Source organism: Pleurodeles waltl, chromosome 12 (assembly GCF_031143425.1).
Source record: "Pleurodeles waltl isolate 20211129_DDA chromosome 12, aPleWal1.hap1.20221129, whole genome shotgun sequence".
NCBI classification, from domain to species: domain Eukaryota; kingdom Metazoa; phylum Chordata; class Amphibia; order Caudata; family Salamandridae; genus Pleurodeles; species Pleurodeles waltl.
Genome location: NC_090451.1, coordinates 628,814,650 through 628,829,909, shown reverse-complemented (window position 1 = coordinate 628,829,909; position 15,260 = coordinate 628,814,650). Strand labels below are relative to the sequence as shown.

The 15,260-nt window shown below is 42.5% G+C and overlaps 1 protein-coding gene across 9 annotated transcripts in view; it reads right to left on the bottom strand.

The window, feature by feature from the left end:
• Positions 1 to 15,260, bottom strand: part of MEF2D (myocyte enhancer factor 2D) — a 383,277-nt gene that overhangs the window by 33,329 nt on the left and 334,688 nt on the right. For all 9 annotated transcript variants that reach the window (XM_069218042.1, XM_069218035.1, XM_069218039.1 and 6 more), the window contains one exon: positions 1,472 to 1,662. In XM_069218042.1, the coding sequence (XP_069074143.1) occupies positions 1,472 to 1,662 (191 nt within the window). The remainder of the gene's footprint in view (positions 1 to 1,471; positions 1,663 to 15,260) is intronic.

Sequence of the window (15,260 nt, the reverse complement as noted above, 5' to 3'; positions counted from 1 at the left end):
ACCTTTGGAGGTGGTTATGAAGAACCAAATTAAGGGCCTAATTTAGAATTCAGCGGATGGGTTACTCCATCACAATGGTGACGGATAACCCGTGCGCCAAAATATAAATCCCATTACTTCTTATGGGGTTTAGATTTTGGTGAACGGGAAACCCGTTGAGTTCTACATCAGGCCCTTAACATTTCATTATTTCCATTTCAAAGTCAATGAATGACAAATAAAATATTGACTACTACGTCTTTCCAGGCAACCAATCATTTACTACACGTACAATTAAAATGTTATGTGTTGGTTTTTGCATTAAAAAAGGGTAACAGTATTAAATCCTGAGGAAACCATCATTGATAAGCCAGTTTTCCAGAGTTTTAAGGACTACTCCCGACAGAACTCATCTTACTGTCTCATTGCATGCGAACAGACTTTAACACTGACTAATAAGGAGGAATGCTTACAGAAATGAATGGTAACCACGTCTGGGAAGGTCAAACTTGGAGGATCAGAAGTTGTTGCAAATTCAGAAGAACCTTCAATCCCAAATAAAGTTAAACTATTAGGCCCTCACTTTCAGCACCTTAAGTATTCTCGACTGCCTTGAGGCGATTTCTACTCTGAGAAGACATCAGGGAAGTTAAACCCTTCCTGGTTTTTAACCTCACACATAACGCAACAGGGCACTAAAGGGACTGAACAGTGTCTAGTTTAATAGATCCACCAGGTATGTTTATGCTTCAAACAACACAAGGTTCGTCATTTACTATAGATGGTGTATGCTTCCATTAAAGGGTCCCTTGGACTGAGAGACTTTAATGCCCAGTGTTACTCAGGGTAAAACTCACCAACACTGATAAGAAAAACAAGCATTTGCAATACAATGGGTCTCGCATTTCTCCGAGTTAGAGCTATTAGCAGTTGTAAACTCCCAACCGGACTTTTCTTGCCACATTAAATGGAGAAAAAAAAGAGCGCTATCGTGCTGCTACAGTTCACTCGTAGTGAAACCTATCGGCAAAAGTGCAATTATCTAAGTAACCGACAAAAGTGCAATTAACTATGTAACAGGGTCGATGTCATGGAAAGTGCTCGACTTCTGCCAAGCGAGATCGTGCTGTGAAAAAAGATAAAAAGTAGTCCACAAACCCGACGGAAAACAACGAGCCTCGCATGTTTTCAGTACTTGGTAGCTGCGCTTGAGGAGGGCTAACCACCGGAAAACGCATGACGTATGCATGCCTTCCACTAATGAAAGCAAGCAGATTTTAACAGGCAAGCCTACGAACCAATGAAAGACACTGACGTGACATGGACGGGGCTCCGAGCCCTTTTTTAACTACTAAAGCATCTCGCAAGCGAAACATATGTAAATCAGGCTCGACCCTAAAAATTACTAAGCTGGTTACACGAACTGCAGAACTAAAGTGAATATCTGTGTTCGATTAATTTCACTTATTTTGCCATAACTCCATTCACTCACCAAATGGTGCATTAGCCCTTTTCCGCTTTGGGAGGTGATGACACGAAGGTCTGGTTTCCGGCTGTTGGGCCCGAGCTGGTTGCTCTGTGATGGTGGTGGAGGTGATTTGGCAGGGATGACTTTACCCAGACTGTTGCCGTTTGATACTGGAATGAGGCCAGGAGAGGCTCTTGCGCTGATATACCCGTTTCCTATAGACACATGTGACATACACAAATTAATCATTTATCAAAATAAAAAAGCAATTTATACATCACTAAATCAAGACAGACCTTGAAGAAATCCAATCCAAACAGTGACATTTATTGTTCAGATTACCTACCTGTACATTTTATCACTCAAGTCCCCGATGTATCATTAGAGTTCTATTTCAGCATAACAATTCTGCATCCTGGAGACTGGCAGCCCTGTCAGTCTTTTAAATTTGAGATAAAATGGATCTCTTCCTATTGACCCGTGTATGACACAATCCGCCGCACTTCTCCAAGGGAGTCCTCTGTATTCCTACATTGGACCTGAATGCCTTTAGAAAATTTGACTGAAAAGGAATGTGTCTGCCTAAGACTTAGATGATGACGGACCATATAGAAATGATCACTCTGCCTCTCTTGATCACTGAAGTCATACTTACTCCTTAAGTAAGTACAGCTGTCTCTGAGATTAAGCCAAACAGGACAGGGACGTGTCAGAAGTTTTGTTCACCAAACTGTTCTCATCGTATGTGGTCCAGTTCACCTTTTCAGAAAAGGACATTATGCGTTGACTGGAATGAGGACCCCAAGATGTGATATGAAGGCAGCACAGAACGATCCAGGTATTGAAGGATTCCTGATACTTCTTCGTACAAGTGAAAATCAATTTTGCCAGGCACAAGCAAAATGTCAGAAGAAAAAAATAAAAAGTGCAATACATTATTTTTGCAACACGAGCTGTATAAAGAATTAAAGGAAAATTAGAATGCCAGGTGCAGCACTGGGTGACAGACTGTACGGGCTGATCTGGAATAAAGGTTAGTGAGTTCATACATACATGATGCCAGGCTGCAAGCCGAGCAGGAGTTAGATATATTTGAAATATAAAGGACAAAACGTGCCTGTCTTCATCTTTGGTAGAGGTTCGCCCTTCCTCAATAAACACTTGGTTTTATTAACAGCGAAAAAAATAAAATAAGCAGACATTTTCATTCTTTGAAGACTGATATTGTCAAAATTCCAAAAAATAAAGTTGACAGCAAATTTAACATTGCAAAAACAAATCTGAGTACCACTGGCACAATATACAAACACAAGAAAAATAACATTCACTACAAAAGTACAATGTGAAGAACTTAAAGGCAACATAGGCAAGTAATGTAGGTTGTAGACCTTTAATCCAACAGCCTTGTGCTCCCTATAAGCTATGAAATTCACTTCTGTCTAGGCTGACTCTTACTTCCATCCCTCCCTTCAACAGTATTACTTGACAAAAAACTAACAACGTTGTGAATTTTAACCTAGTCTAACTCAATGCTTTATACAATGTAAAACATGCAAAGTTCTGATCAGACGCCAGTCAGCACATCCATAATATACTCACAATACAAGTTCTCAGGTTTAATGATACCCTCCTACGATCAATGTGCTTGAGGCTATTTCTTGAGGACTTAAAGCTGGGGTGAAAGAGCACATCCAAAGTCATTTGTGCAGACTAAATTGCTGGTTTAGCACAACCTTGCATGGAAAATATTCTCAGTATCTGAGTACGCGAGTCAGCTAAAGTATTACTAACTGGAGCTCAGACAAATTTCCAAGAAAGGATGTCTACTTAACTCAGTAAGCACATTGTCGGAATCAAAGAGATTATACCACTGGGAAAAAAAACAAGAGTGATATTTGACTGATAGGGAAACTTCATTTATGGGACAAACTAGTCAAAGGATTTTCAACTGATCTTCTTTGTGTAAGACAAGATTGGTTTAAGAAAGCATTAAAACAATCTCTGGGAGGAAATGCAAGTTATCTGTTGCTGAACCTTGAGGCCCGAGGTTCTATTCCTGGATTTTTTGCGTGTCCACACAGTGTGATCTTAGTCCAAATACCTTGGGCATGATGTAGAACTCAGCGGACGAGTTACTCCGTCCCAACTGTGACGGATATACCGTCTGCCGAAATATAAATCCCATTATAGCCTAAGGGATTTAGACTTTGGCAGACGGGCAATCTGTCACTGTTGCGACCAAGTAACCTATCCGCAGAATTCTAAATCAGGCCCTTTGTGTCTTAGGGTTATCATCTGATAAAGTTAGGGACAATTAAATGAAGGATTTTACCTAATTAGGGATCTTAGAATCAAAAACGTATTAACCTCATTGCCATAAAGCTCCGGTGGGTTTAACGCACCATTCAAAGTATATGTGAAACCGTAACTGAGCTAATATTTACTGTTACAGTATGGAAGCCCACATATCACAAAGCACGAATACTTCTAATCACCACAGCCAATCACTTCGACTTCTACTTAAAAGTTTTCATTGCACAGGGAAAGGGGAAATTTGGGAGGAGTGTGTCTGGATTGCATTCAGTGCATACAGCTTTAAGCCACTGCTGCCAATGACGAGGCTTTGCAACCAGCAAGTGGCTCGGCCTTCGCCAAGCTGGGCCCTTCTGCGTGTCTCTGGTTTCAGTGCAGAGAGAGCTGAGTGCATTATTAATGAGATTTAAAGCTGCATTGGCCTCCTGCTTCCGTTGCTCTTCAGGCTCAAGCGCTGTATGGATTGAGAGTGGAGGAGGGCATAAGCGGCCGATCACCTTGGTGCAGAGAGTTTTCATGTAGAGGTAATTGTACTGTGCAGGCTCCCACCGTGCAGTATACATCAGTGACGTATCTTGCTACAGAACATCACAAACAGTGCAAAGAACGCCTGAAGAAGACATAAATCCCTGCAAGGGGACAATAAGCTTGTGTACATGGTGTAGTGAGCTGTCTCTGCTATAGATCATTTTATTTGTGAAGGGGGTAGGGAGGGAGGGGGACAGGCAAGGGAGGGAAGGGGATGGGAGGAAGGAAGTGTTCCTGTCCTGATCTCCAGCATTGTGCAAAGTAAAGAGAGGCCAAGAAACCATATATCAGCTACTGATCATGACCTGCATATAAGGAACTGTCACATAATATACGAGACAAAGAGTTACTTTTTAGTAAGTTTTTTACATTGTTTTGGTATTGTGTTTAGAGCCACTTTCTTCTTTTTGATGGCATTTGCAGTATGGATGGAAACATTAGAAGTCAAGGGCAATAAATGAATATTGTAGAGTAGTGTTGCCATTTTACTGTTACAGGGAGGAGTGATATCACAACTAGACTGGGAAAAGGTATATGGACATTTAAGTGTAGATTTTGAGCAGCTAGTCAAGGCTTTCACATATTGTTCTTTATAATTAAGGCTCACAATTTTCCATTTTTTTAACTGATTTTTAGAGATAAATACAGACAGAAAACAATGTGATCCCAGTCTGTATTTATTTTTAAAAGTGGAAAAATACAGAAAATTGTGCCTCTTTTGAGTTAGTCTCCATGCTGTCTTTCGTGAATCCCAGGACAACAGCTGAGCCGATAGACAGGAAGGTAGGTAAATAAAAAAAAAACGGGCTGAAATTTCCTTAAATATAGGCATATCTCAACATATGTTTGCGGCATAATGCTAATATTTACCTGTCTGTGTAGTGTTTTGCTACATTTGACTGCTACATTTTATAAAATGCTGCAGGCATAAAGTATGAATGCCTATTTGTCAGATAAATAAATGTTGAAATATACCATTTTACCACTCGATTTATTCTCAAAACTAAATAAATATGAATAAAAAACAATAAGATGGTCAAAAAATAAATATGCATACACAAAGACGGAAATGTCAAATATAAAAACCATTAAACTGGGAGCCTAATTGTAATATCTAAAAGTCAACCATTCTTCAGCATCGCCCTCGCAGGAGCTAAACACAATTCATCTTATCTGCAGGTTCATCAGTTTCTACGGGGTGCAATTATGCTTCGCAGGAGGTGTGTCTTTCATTTCTGCAGCAGGTGCACTAGCACCAGGTCCCGAAGGTTTTACTGAACCATGAATATTGCTGTGTATCACAGTTTAAACAGGGGTCTGTTTCCTTCCTTGCACTAAGGCCCATGGCACACTAGCCATGGTACATGTCCGACATCACCAACATCATTTCCAATACAACTCTGTGTTTGGGATCAGGATCTGGAAGTGTTCAGTTCACAGCTGAAAGGCTGTTAACTTAACGTAAGACATGCTCAGTCACTGAGGACCCCAAATGTGGTAATCCTGGAAAACCTATGCGGTAGCTGTCTCGCAAGACGATGGGCATCGTTATGCACCTGCAGGTTAAGAAGGTCTGTTTTCCTGGTGTGCACCGCTAACGTGCAGAAGATCATGGCACACATAACAATCTTTTTAATCTCAAAGGAGGGTGAGTGTTTGTGGAGGGTGAGGACACTGAAATCAATCTAGATGAACAACTTTTAGAGGGTGAGGCAAGATCCCTCTGAAGGCTACGAGGTCTCTGACTTGTTCAGAGAGCGTAGATGAGTCTTAAGAGGTTGACAAGTTTAAAGGGGGGGTGACACCCGATAAAAGATGGTGAGCTGAAGGGGTACGGTATTACAAAACTTTTTGAAAGGAGAGTAGTTTGGGTATACCCAAGGGACTGTCCACCAAAACTCGAAATCTTTCGTACCCAATGAAAGTCAGCTGCCTTTAGGAGGGAATTCTTTGTTTATCCAGCCTTCTAATGTCGGTGACTGAACCATGCTTCCGACAGGATAGCCTTCCACAAGCACATCTCTCGCTTTGGTACACAGCTGCCTGGCCTGCCTAGCACACAGGTCAAATAAAAGAACGCATGGGTATCTTGGCCGGGTTCCAAATCAATGCGCCGAACATCCGCCAGCCTTGTCCTTGGCAATCAATAGTGCTCAGATGGACTCAAATTCTCTGTAAAGGTCAGGTGCTCTATGAGAACCTTCTCTTGAGTGTCTGCCTGGGGCTCCCATGTGCGCTGCAGCGCCTTGACTGATGCGGGCCTTGCAGAGGGCGCATGCGCGCGCAGCGGACCTGAACCCGGAGCGCGCGGACGGCGCGCGAGTCTCGGGGGTTCTGGGCTGCAGGCCGCGGCTCCGCTGCTCAAGCTCTTCCCTGCAGAAGTGAAAAGAATGCGAGGAATCTGAAAGTGACGTCAATGCTGACATTCACGGAACCCGCCGAGCCAGGATCTGGAACAGCCGCTCTCAACAGCTGATGAGCGCGAGGAGAGGGGGAGGGCGCCGGCGACGAGGGAGGTGTTTGTGGAGGAGGCGGAGGAGGGACCCGGAAGCTGCACTCCTGAGCAGCACAAGTTGTCTCAGCAAAGACAGCCCTTGTTTCTTAACTGCCACGAGTTTTATTTGCAAATAAGGGCTTAACGCCTCGTTGGCTGGGGCAATTGTAAATGCAAACACCCTAGGCCTAGAAATATTTTAACTAAATGTAAATAAAACGTATCTAACAAGGGCACACGTGTAAGCTAAGGAGAAAAAATAATAGGCAATGCAACTTCTCATCCTGAACGTTTCATCACTCTCATATGAACCAGGCCGTGGGACTCCGCAAGCTGATAAATGTATTTTAAGTTGCCAATAAATATATGAAAACCGCAAGTGTTCGGCGGTCTTTTGTCTGGCGAGCATGGGTAGAAATTTGATGGTCAGTTGCCTTCCGTACTCACACGTGCTCCTTTTGCGAGCGTGAATGCTGGCGATGCTCGTCACATACCATTAGCAATAGTGCAGGGCCCATTATTGAGGAAGCCGTATATATGAAAGCCATCGTGTTCTTATTTAATAATCCATTGTGTCCTAATAGTCAATGGACTAATCACAGACAGGCTTTCTACTGGGCCACGAGAACTACATCAAAGTTATTTCACATCTCGTATCTGCAGGGTCGTCCTACACAGCATCTCACCAACTCCTGGCTTCTATTTTTATTCTGGTACTTGTATTCCCGAATTTACAATGGAATAACATGGCTAGAATCTAGCAAACACTGGCAAAGCCAATAAGTCTGGCATTAGCCGCTGACCTTTCATCTTTACCAATGCTTATTTTATTTGTGAATAGTGTTTCTATGAAGACACACATTGTATAGTAACAAGATGTATCTAAATCTCATAATGTGTCTTTATGCAACAGTTCACATTGCACCAGTAGTCCGTGGCACTGAAATGGGCTACTTATTGTGAGGACATGCACAATACATGAGTACACTGTTGTAATTGACAGTCAGGTAAGCCAATGGCTGAACATGTGCTGTATGCTGTGGTCGGTGGATGAAGGATCTGGATGACAGTACGGCAGACAAACGGATGAAGTAGGCTGACTGAGTGTCCTTAAAGGTAAATATATAAGATTATATATATATATATATATATATATATATACACACATATACACACACACACACGTGTATGTGTTTTTTTTGTTGTTGCTGAATTGCGATGTAACAATTTGCGTTCTTCAGATTTCTTTTGAGAGTCCCCTATCATGGGAAACATGGTCTTCAGTTCTTTGAACGGTTATTATTGCATTGGATACTGGATAGACAATTGTACCGCACTCCAGTTTCTTATACTAACAACCTGCCGTGTAGGACGCATAACTTCATTGAAATCATCGTGACCCAGGTAACGGTCACATCTTTTTCACGTCTGTTTTGAATCCAGCTATCTGCTGCCGAAATATTGAACTAGATCTTCATAGTGCAGCACGGAAGGGAATATTTGTTTTGACTACATTGCCTCACTCACTTTGAGGTGGGTCTATCTTCAAGAAAGCACAGGCCTGAAGGAGAAACTGTGTCTTGAAACACGTGTTGGCTGATAGGCTGTTTTGCAAAAATTAGCACAGCATGAACTACTCACCCAAAGAATCTTGGAACTTCAAATTTATTTTCCTAACACAGAAAGCCTAGGACTTTAGGTTGTGACCCAGTCTCCCAGTTGTACATGGTGGAGCGTTTTCTGCTCAAACTATATACAATATTACTTTCCTATAGTGTTCCGCACATTTGGCGATACAAGGTTTTCTTCATTTTGCTTCTATATCATCTTGCTTCTAACTTTTTACGTCTGGGAATTTTCACTAGGGGATTTGCTGTTAGTTAAAGACTTTGAAGGCAAAGTGTTTGTATGATTGTTCCAGGTGAATGTTTGTAATACTACAAACACATCTCTAAGTCAGATTTTCAGATTGACACATAAAACACCTCAGTGGACATTGATCTCTTTTTTAAGTCAGCAGCCTAGCGGATGATAGTGCCATTTACAAATACATATAACATAACCTGCGGGTCACACCATTCAGTCTTCCTGTAACGTTTGATACAACGAGTACTTTGTGACTGGGCTAAAAAATACATCAATTATTAAAATAAAAAAGGAATACAATTTGTTTGGTGTAACATATCTATGTAATTATCTCTAGTACCAGAGAAGCAGCACATGGGCATTTCTTGCTTTTTACTGAGTTTTTGATGCCCGCTTGCCTCCTCTTACAGGGTAGATAGAGGTGCCACATAGATCTTGGCAAGGACTCCCAACAGTCAGAAAGGTGTATTACTGATTGGGTTAGACTTTTCTTGAGATAAGAATGCATCACATAGGAATATGACAAAACTTTCATCCTAAAATGCAAACGCCATATCTTAGTGAGCATGTACTGTGTTCACCCAGTAACACAGTACCTAGATGTGCTGCCTTAAACCCGACCAAACAAGCTATATACTTAAGCAGACGGGACAACATTAGCCGAACCTTCAAAGCTATCCACTGGATACCAGTCATGGGAAGAATCTCAGTCACTGCCCATAGCATCGCTCACCAGGAAGCCCACAGGACAGGAACTTTATACAACAGAAGGCACTAAGAACAAATTTCAATGACTGACCATCCTATCTCCCAAGGTATCACTAAAATAATGCTTCTTCAAAGTACATGTGACTCTCCATATCGTTTTAAAGCTGCCCTGGGAGAGAATTGGTACAAGTGGCTAAATCTGTGGCAAAAAAGTGTTGTTGTCCTGAATTCCAAATACAGTATCTAGTAAATGGAGCAAGTTTGTCTGCTGTGGGTAGACTGACAGTGCAGCCATAGAATGGGCAGAGCTGAGTGAAACCGAGCCAAGCATTCAGCGAGTAATTAAAAGTGCATCTGACCCGCCTATCAGAGAGCCGCACACCCAACAGCAGGCTACAGGATAAGTGCTTTGGTCTTTAAGCTCAACATTAATTTAAAAACATTTTGCAATACGAGCATTTCACTTTTTATGTTTTCTGCATTGCAATGTGTTTATTTCTTCAGCGCTCCACTTAGCTATGTGCTAGTTTGTTTTTCAAAGAAGCAGAAATGTGATATAGTGTCTAACTTGTTTGGAGCAGAAACAAGAGACCCGAGTTCTAATCCAGAGTTCCCCTGTCAACCAACTTGTGTGATCCTCGACCAATCAGTGCACTTCCATGAGCGTGGGTGGCTTTATCTGCCAAAAAAACAATGCTAACAAATATGTTAGCGTTAATACCGTGGATGTCCATAGGTACTGATGCAACAGATATCATCAAGTATAAAACAGATGTGCTATTTATTGAGCCACTTATGTTTTAGGAGATCTGTAACGTCATTCATTTACCAAATGTAATTTAGGGTCGTCAGAGGTAAGCGTTGCTCCCCTGCTTTGATCAATCTGACCTCCTAGCCTTAGAGGTGGTAAAGGCAGTGCCAAGAAAGGAAAGCACACAGCTGTGGTTACTTTTTGCATCTCCCCCTAGAACTCCAGATATTGGTATTTTAGTTCTGTAAAATAAATGCAAGGGGGAGGCTTTGCTTCTCTGTCCCCCTTTATTCTCCATCTTTTCTTTGCTTTTGCTGTTGCTCTTGCGCCGGAAGCCTTAAGCTGAGCCAGCAGAAAAGGTTGAAATCTGGAAGCGTTCCAGATACACAAGTCCACATAGCTCTAACCAGAAGGAGCACTTGCTGAACGCAGCCACAGCCCAATAAATCTCTGCATCAGCCCTATTAATGCGCTGTTTACTTTCGGCTGAAACCAAGGAAGGAACTTAAGGGGCGGGCCCCCCTGCAGGAGTGCTTTCTTCCCTAAAACCAATGAAAGTAAAATTATGGCCTACGGTGCGCGTGCTTTATAAAGCAGCTCTAATCTGTTTCTCATGTGTCTCTGTCTCCTCAGTTTATATTTCGCTTCCTGTTTGTGATGTCACAGGAAACTGGCTTGAAGTTTCGGGGAACACCATCAAAAGGAAAGCTGACCCCAACCTGGCTGCAATACTCAAGGACAGTTTTGGGTTTGTTTATCTGTGTTCTCTCTTAAACTGGATTGATGTAAATCTCGAAGTGGAATACTGAGATACTAGCCTGCACTCCTGGTCCAGCATGCAACCAGAATATATCATATTGTTTATTTTGGGTCCCGTAGCTGCACATGGTTTTTACACTACATACATACCCTTTCCGTATGCCGTCTTACCTTGAACTCCCTGGAAGTAGCTCTTCCATGAGCCTTTCGCTAAGTGCGCTTTTAAGACTTGTGGCTAAAGACTGTTGTTGCTATGGTTATTTGTGGTAGATTTTATACATTACCTCTAACGATGCTGCTCTCTACCGACAAGGCAGCTACAACTATAAGCCTTACCAGCAGTCATTGTCGACGTCCTTCTACATTGCCACATCCTGCTGAGTGTTCAAGTACTGCATAAACTGCTGGTTCGCGGAAAGAAACAAAAAAAAAAAGGCACTCAATGGACCAGTGACTCCATAAGGTGAGGTAAGGGAGCAGGTTCTGGCTGTAGCTATGTAGAACTACTAGTGGGGATAGCTCAAAAAACTGATCTTTCCAAAGTGGCTGAGGAGCTCCCAAGTAGCAAAATGCTACTCTGTTTGAAGTGCCAACAACCATGCACCATTTCTGGGCGCTCCGGCATTGCAGACCAAGCATTAGAAGTAATCGGATGAAGGTTTTTCTAGTAGAAGTGTTGTGTACATATTGGACAAGTTAGTGCCTTTGCTGAAAGGCCACCTTTCGACTTGAAATTCCTCATTTCAACAAATCTCGCTTAGGAGGTAAGTAAGTCTCCATCCAAACAGCAGAAATCTCACAAAATGGTATCAACGATTTCATACCAAAGCTTAAAAGAAACACAAGGGACCACCTGGAGGTTTCACAAAAATACCAGCTTTGACCAAGAAGTAATATCACCAGTTCTAGATTAGGATGTAACCAGAATGCCCTTGAAAGCAGTTCACTGTAGGTTCTTGATCACTAATATCAGCTGGATCTGAAAGAAACCATTTTTAACTGGTTAAGTGTAATTTCTAACAGCTTTTTTTTAAAGAAAACAATATAGTAAAGACTGGGTTTTGTTAATGAAAGCAAGATTTGCCATAAGAAAAAGGCTTCAAGTGGACGTTTTGAAACAAATGAAGTCATGAAATAAGCACCAAAGTCCATTTGGATAGATAGAAAATAGTAGTTGTTCCCAAAGACAGAGGTATTACTAATATCAAAAATAATCTCCTGCAGCTCCTATATATGAACCTATACCCCCCAGTGCCATCCCAATGGGTGCAGGTATGGCGTATCACTGAAAAGTCAGTCAGCACACAGATACTCATAGCCCATGTCCCACTCAAAGTAGAGATAATGAGTAAAGTTGCAGATCGCTCAATGGCTAAAACTTCCCAGACAACAAATTAACGTGCACTGGAAAAAACAATAGGTCTGCACTGGCTACCAGCCTTTTGGATTTGTCAACGGTTGTTTAGTCACGGTTTAAAACACACATTGCCATAATAGTCCCAGGCACTGGGGGGCACTATGGCGTGTGTGTGGATATGCCTCTTGTGTACAGGAAGCATGTCTTCGCCTACATTGAAGTTTGCCAATTGCTGAAGTCAGCAGACACCTTGCCACATGTTTGCTGTGGGGGGGTGGATGAAAAGGTGAAATAAACGACAAACCAAAAGATGAAGAAGATGGGCTGAAAGCCCGTATAAATGATCATATTATATTTACAATGTTATTAAAATCAGGTCCTGGCAGACAAAGTGCTTGCAGTCACTGCATCTTCGGATCCAGCCGCGCCTCAACGGTAAGGCCACTTGGACTGAAACACACCCAGGGTTGCTTTTGTTCCAGAGCAGAAGAGGTGTGAATTAGCAACTGGTGATGTACTGCTGCATTAATGGAGCAAATTAAGAGCGAAATCCTTAGGGTAATCCCCCCTTCTCCGCTGGCATTACTGAGATAAGAAACAAAGACATGGAATGCTACAAAAGAAAATTCACAAAATGCAAGCTGGGTAGCTAAGTGTTTCCATATATGACTCTTCCCAAAGAGCAAATATTGTTTTTCAGATATTTTATTTCAATCTAGAGAAAGAGCCCTCTACATTCCCAAAAGCTCGCAAATTACTGGTTACGTTACCCAATTAAGGAAGCAATGATTGTTTGGACAAAAGCTACTACTTGGCTGACTAGGTACATCCAACCTTTTCACGTCTAGGGTTTTTTGGATGCAGACAAAGATTCTACAGCTCGCTGGCTTTCAGACCGAGCAACACTTGCGCATCTGCATGCGACATGGAGCTGCGTGCTGCAAGGAGAGCATGCCGAGGTGCGCCACCTGAAAAGGGCGGGAACGCGGGAGTCGGCCTGGACTCCAGCCATACTCCCGCGGCGGCGCGGGAGGGCGGGCGCCTGGCGCTGGATTACAGGACACGGCCTGTCAAAGGTATACCTCGGCTTGGCATGTGTCAGAGGCAACGGGAGAACAAAAGAGCTCTTGGTACATGAAAACCAAATGATTTCAGTACAGGCTGCGCGAGCCCTGCCAAACCCCAGTCTGTCACAACTCATTACCGCCGAGGTGCCCTGTCCCCGCGCCAGCCGAGGGAGGCCGCCTTCCAGGACGTCTCCGAGCTGTCAGTCTGCCGCTCGGGCTGCAGACCGAAAGGGCCTATTTCGCTGCCACGGCTCGTGTTTTTATATAACACCGACACGGCGCACTGCACCGAAAAACGCATACAATAATACTGGGCTCTAGAAAATACAAACAATCCCTGTAAACAAGTGTCGTGTGCAAAAAGGTGTTATTAAGACCGAAAAGTGAAAGCGCGAAATGAATTCAATCAAAATATATTTATACATGGCGATTTTTAGAAAAAGGACAGAAGGCACAGCCGTCGCATAGCGACAACCCTTCGTCTTCAGCTTTTCTGTGGTTTTCTCCTAACTCTCACAGCCCCTTGTGAGACGTGTTTTTACTTTCATAATAATACTAAAACTGTACTCATTATTAAACGATACTAATCCATCACTAATTCGTCAGGGGTAGTAAGCGCTATATAAATACGATTACAATACAATACAATACAATACAATACTACCCTTAGCCAAGGAGATGCCAATTCCGGGCAGAAGTCCCTTCCTAACCATCTTCAAGCCTCACAGGAGTTCACTTCGAATCACTGAGAGCCAGTCTAATGCCAGTCTCTCGTGACATGCCTTCTGTAACGCCCGTTCGCCACGCAGTGCCACAGTGAGCGGAACGTGAACCACTGCGGCTATTCCCCCCTGCCAGATGCGGCTCCACATCTTGTCCACATCTGCAGAGGAAGTAGGGTTTAGAGTTGAGTGAAAAAATACAGCGGTCGACTGGAAAGTAAATCTCTAACGATGCCCAGCATTAGTCTGACTTGGAACTGCAAAACTAATATTATTTGGGCCACTATGGCTCCCTCTGCAGAAGCGACTAGTGTATCGCTTCAAACGTGTTCTTGCATCAAATATTTCTCTCCTTTCATGTTTTTTTAGGGTCGAGCGCTCCCATCCCTGTTGTAATCTCTGGGGGCTTTTAACCACGCCCATGTCACGCCTGTCACTTTCATTGATTTGTGGGCTTGCCTTTTAAAATCTGCTTGATTTCATTAGTGAAAGGCATTAACACATCATGTCTTTTCCGGCGTTTAGCCCTTCTCGAGCGCACCGGCCAACTACTGAAAACATCTGAGGCTCCATGTTTTCAGCCTGGTTTCTGCACTACTTTATCATTTTATTTTCCACACAGCGTGATCACTCTGGGTTTTACATAGTGCGATCGCACTAGTTTGTTTTGTTTTTCAATTTCAGCGTGATCGAGCTCGTTTTTTTCTTTCAATTTATGTGGCAGCAAGAAAAGTCTGGTTAGGAGTTTACAATGCTAACAGCTTTAACTCAAGCAAATGTGATACCTGTTGCCTTGCAAATGCTTGTTTTAATAGTGAAGTTGTCCTATTGCAGACTACATTATTCAAAATAGTTTAAAACATAAGAATGGCAGCACAAGCAGGTTTGGCCTTGGAAAGCTTGTTACATTATGTTAATGAAGTGCACTCCTTTTCAGGTGTCACTCACGGTGTAGGGAGCCAATGGAAACGTGGGTCGACCCATAACCTAATGCTATATGCTGTAAAGGGAGGAAGCAAAAGAAAGATACCATCGGATGAACAAGGCTGACCAAAAGCCCCTTCACATATGTATTTGTGTAATACATTTTTTTGGAAAACGTGATTGTCAAGACAGTTATCTCTGTAGTCTAAGCTAGACTCAGAAACAGGAAAGCGACAAGTTTCAAAAAGCAAAACAAGGTTTTGGAACTGTATGTATAGTTGCAAAGAGTTACAATTATTTTTTATTGTTTATCTGTTAAAATGC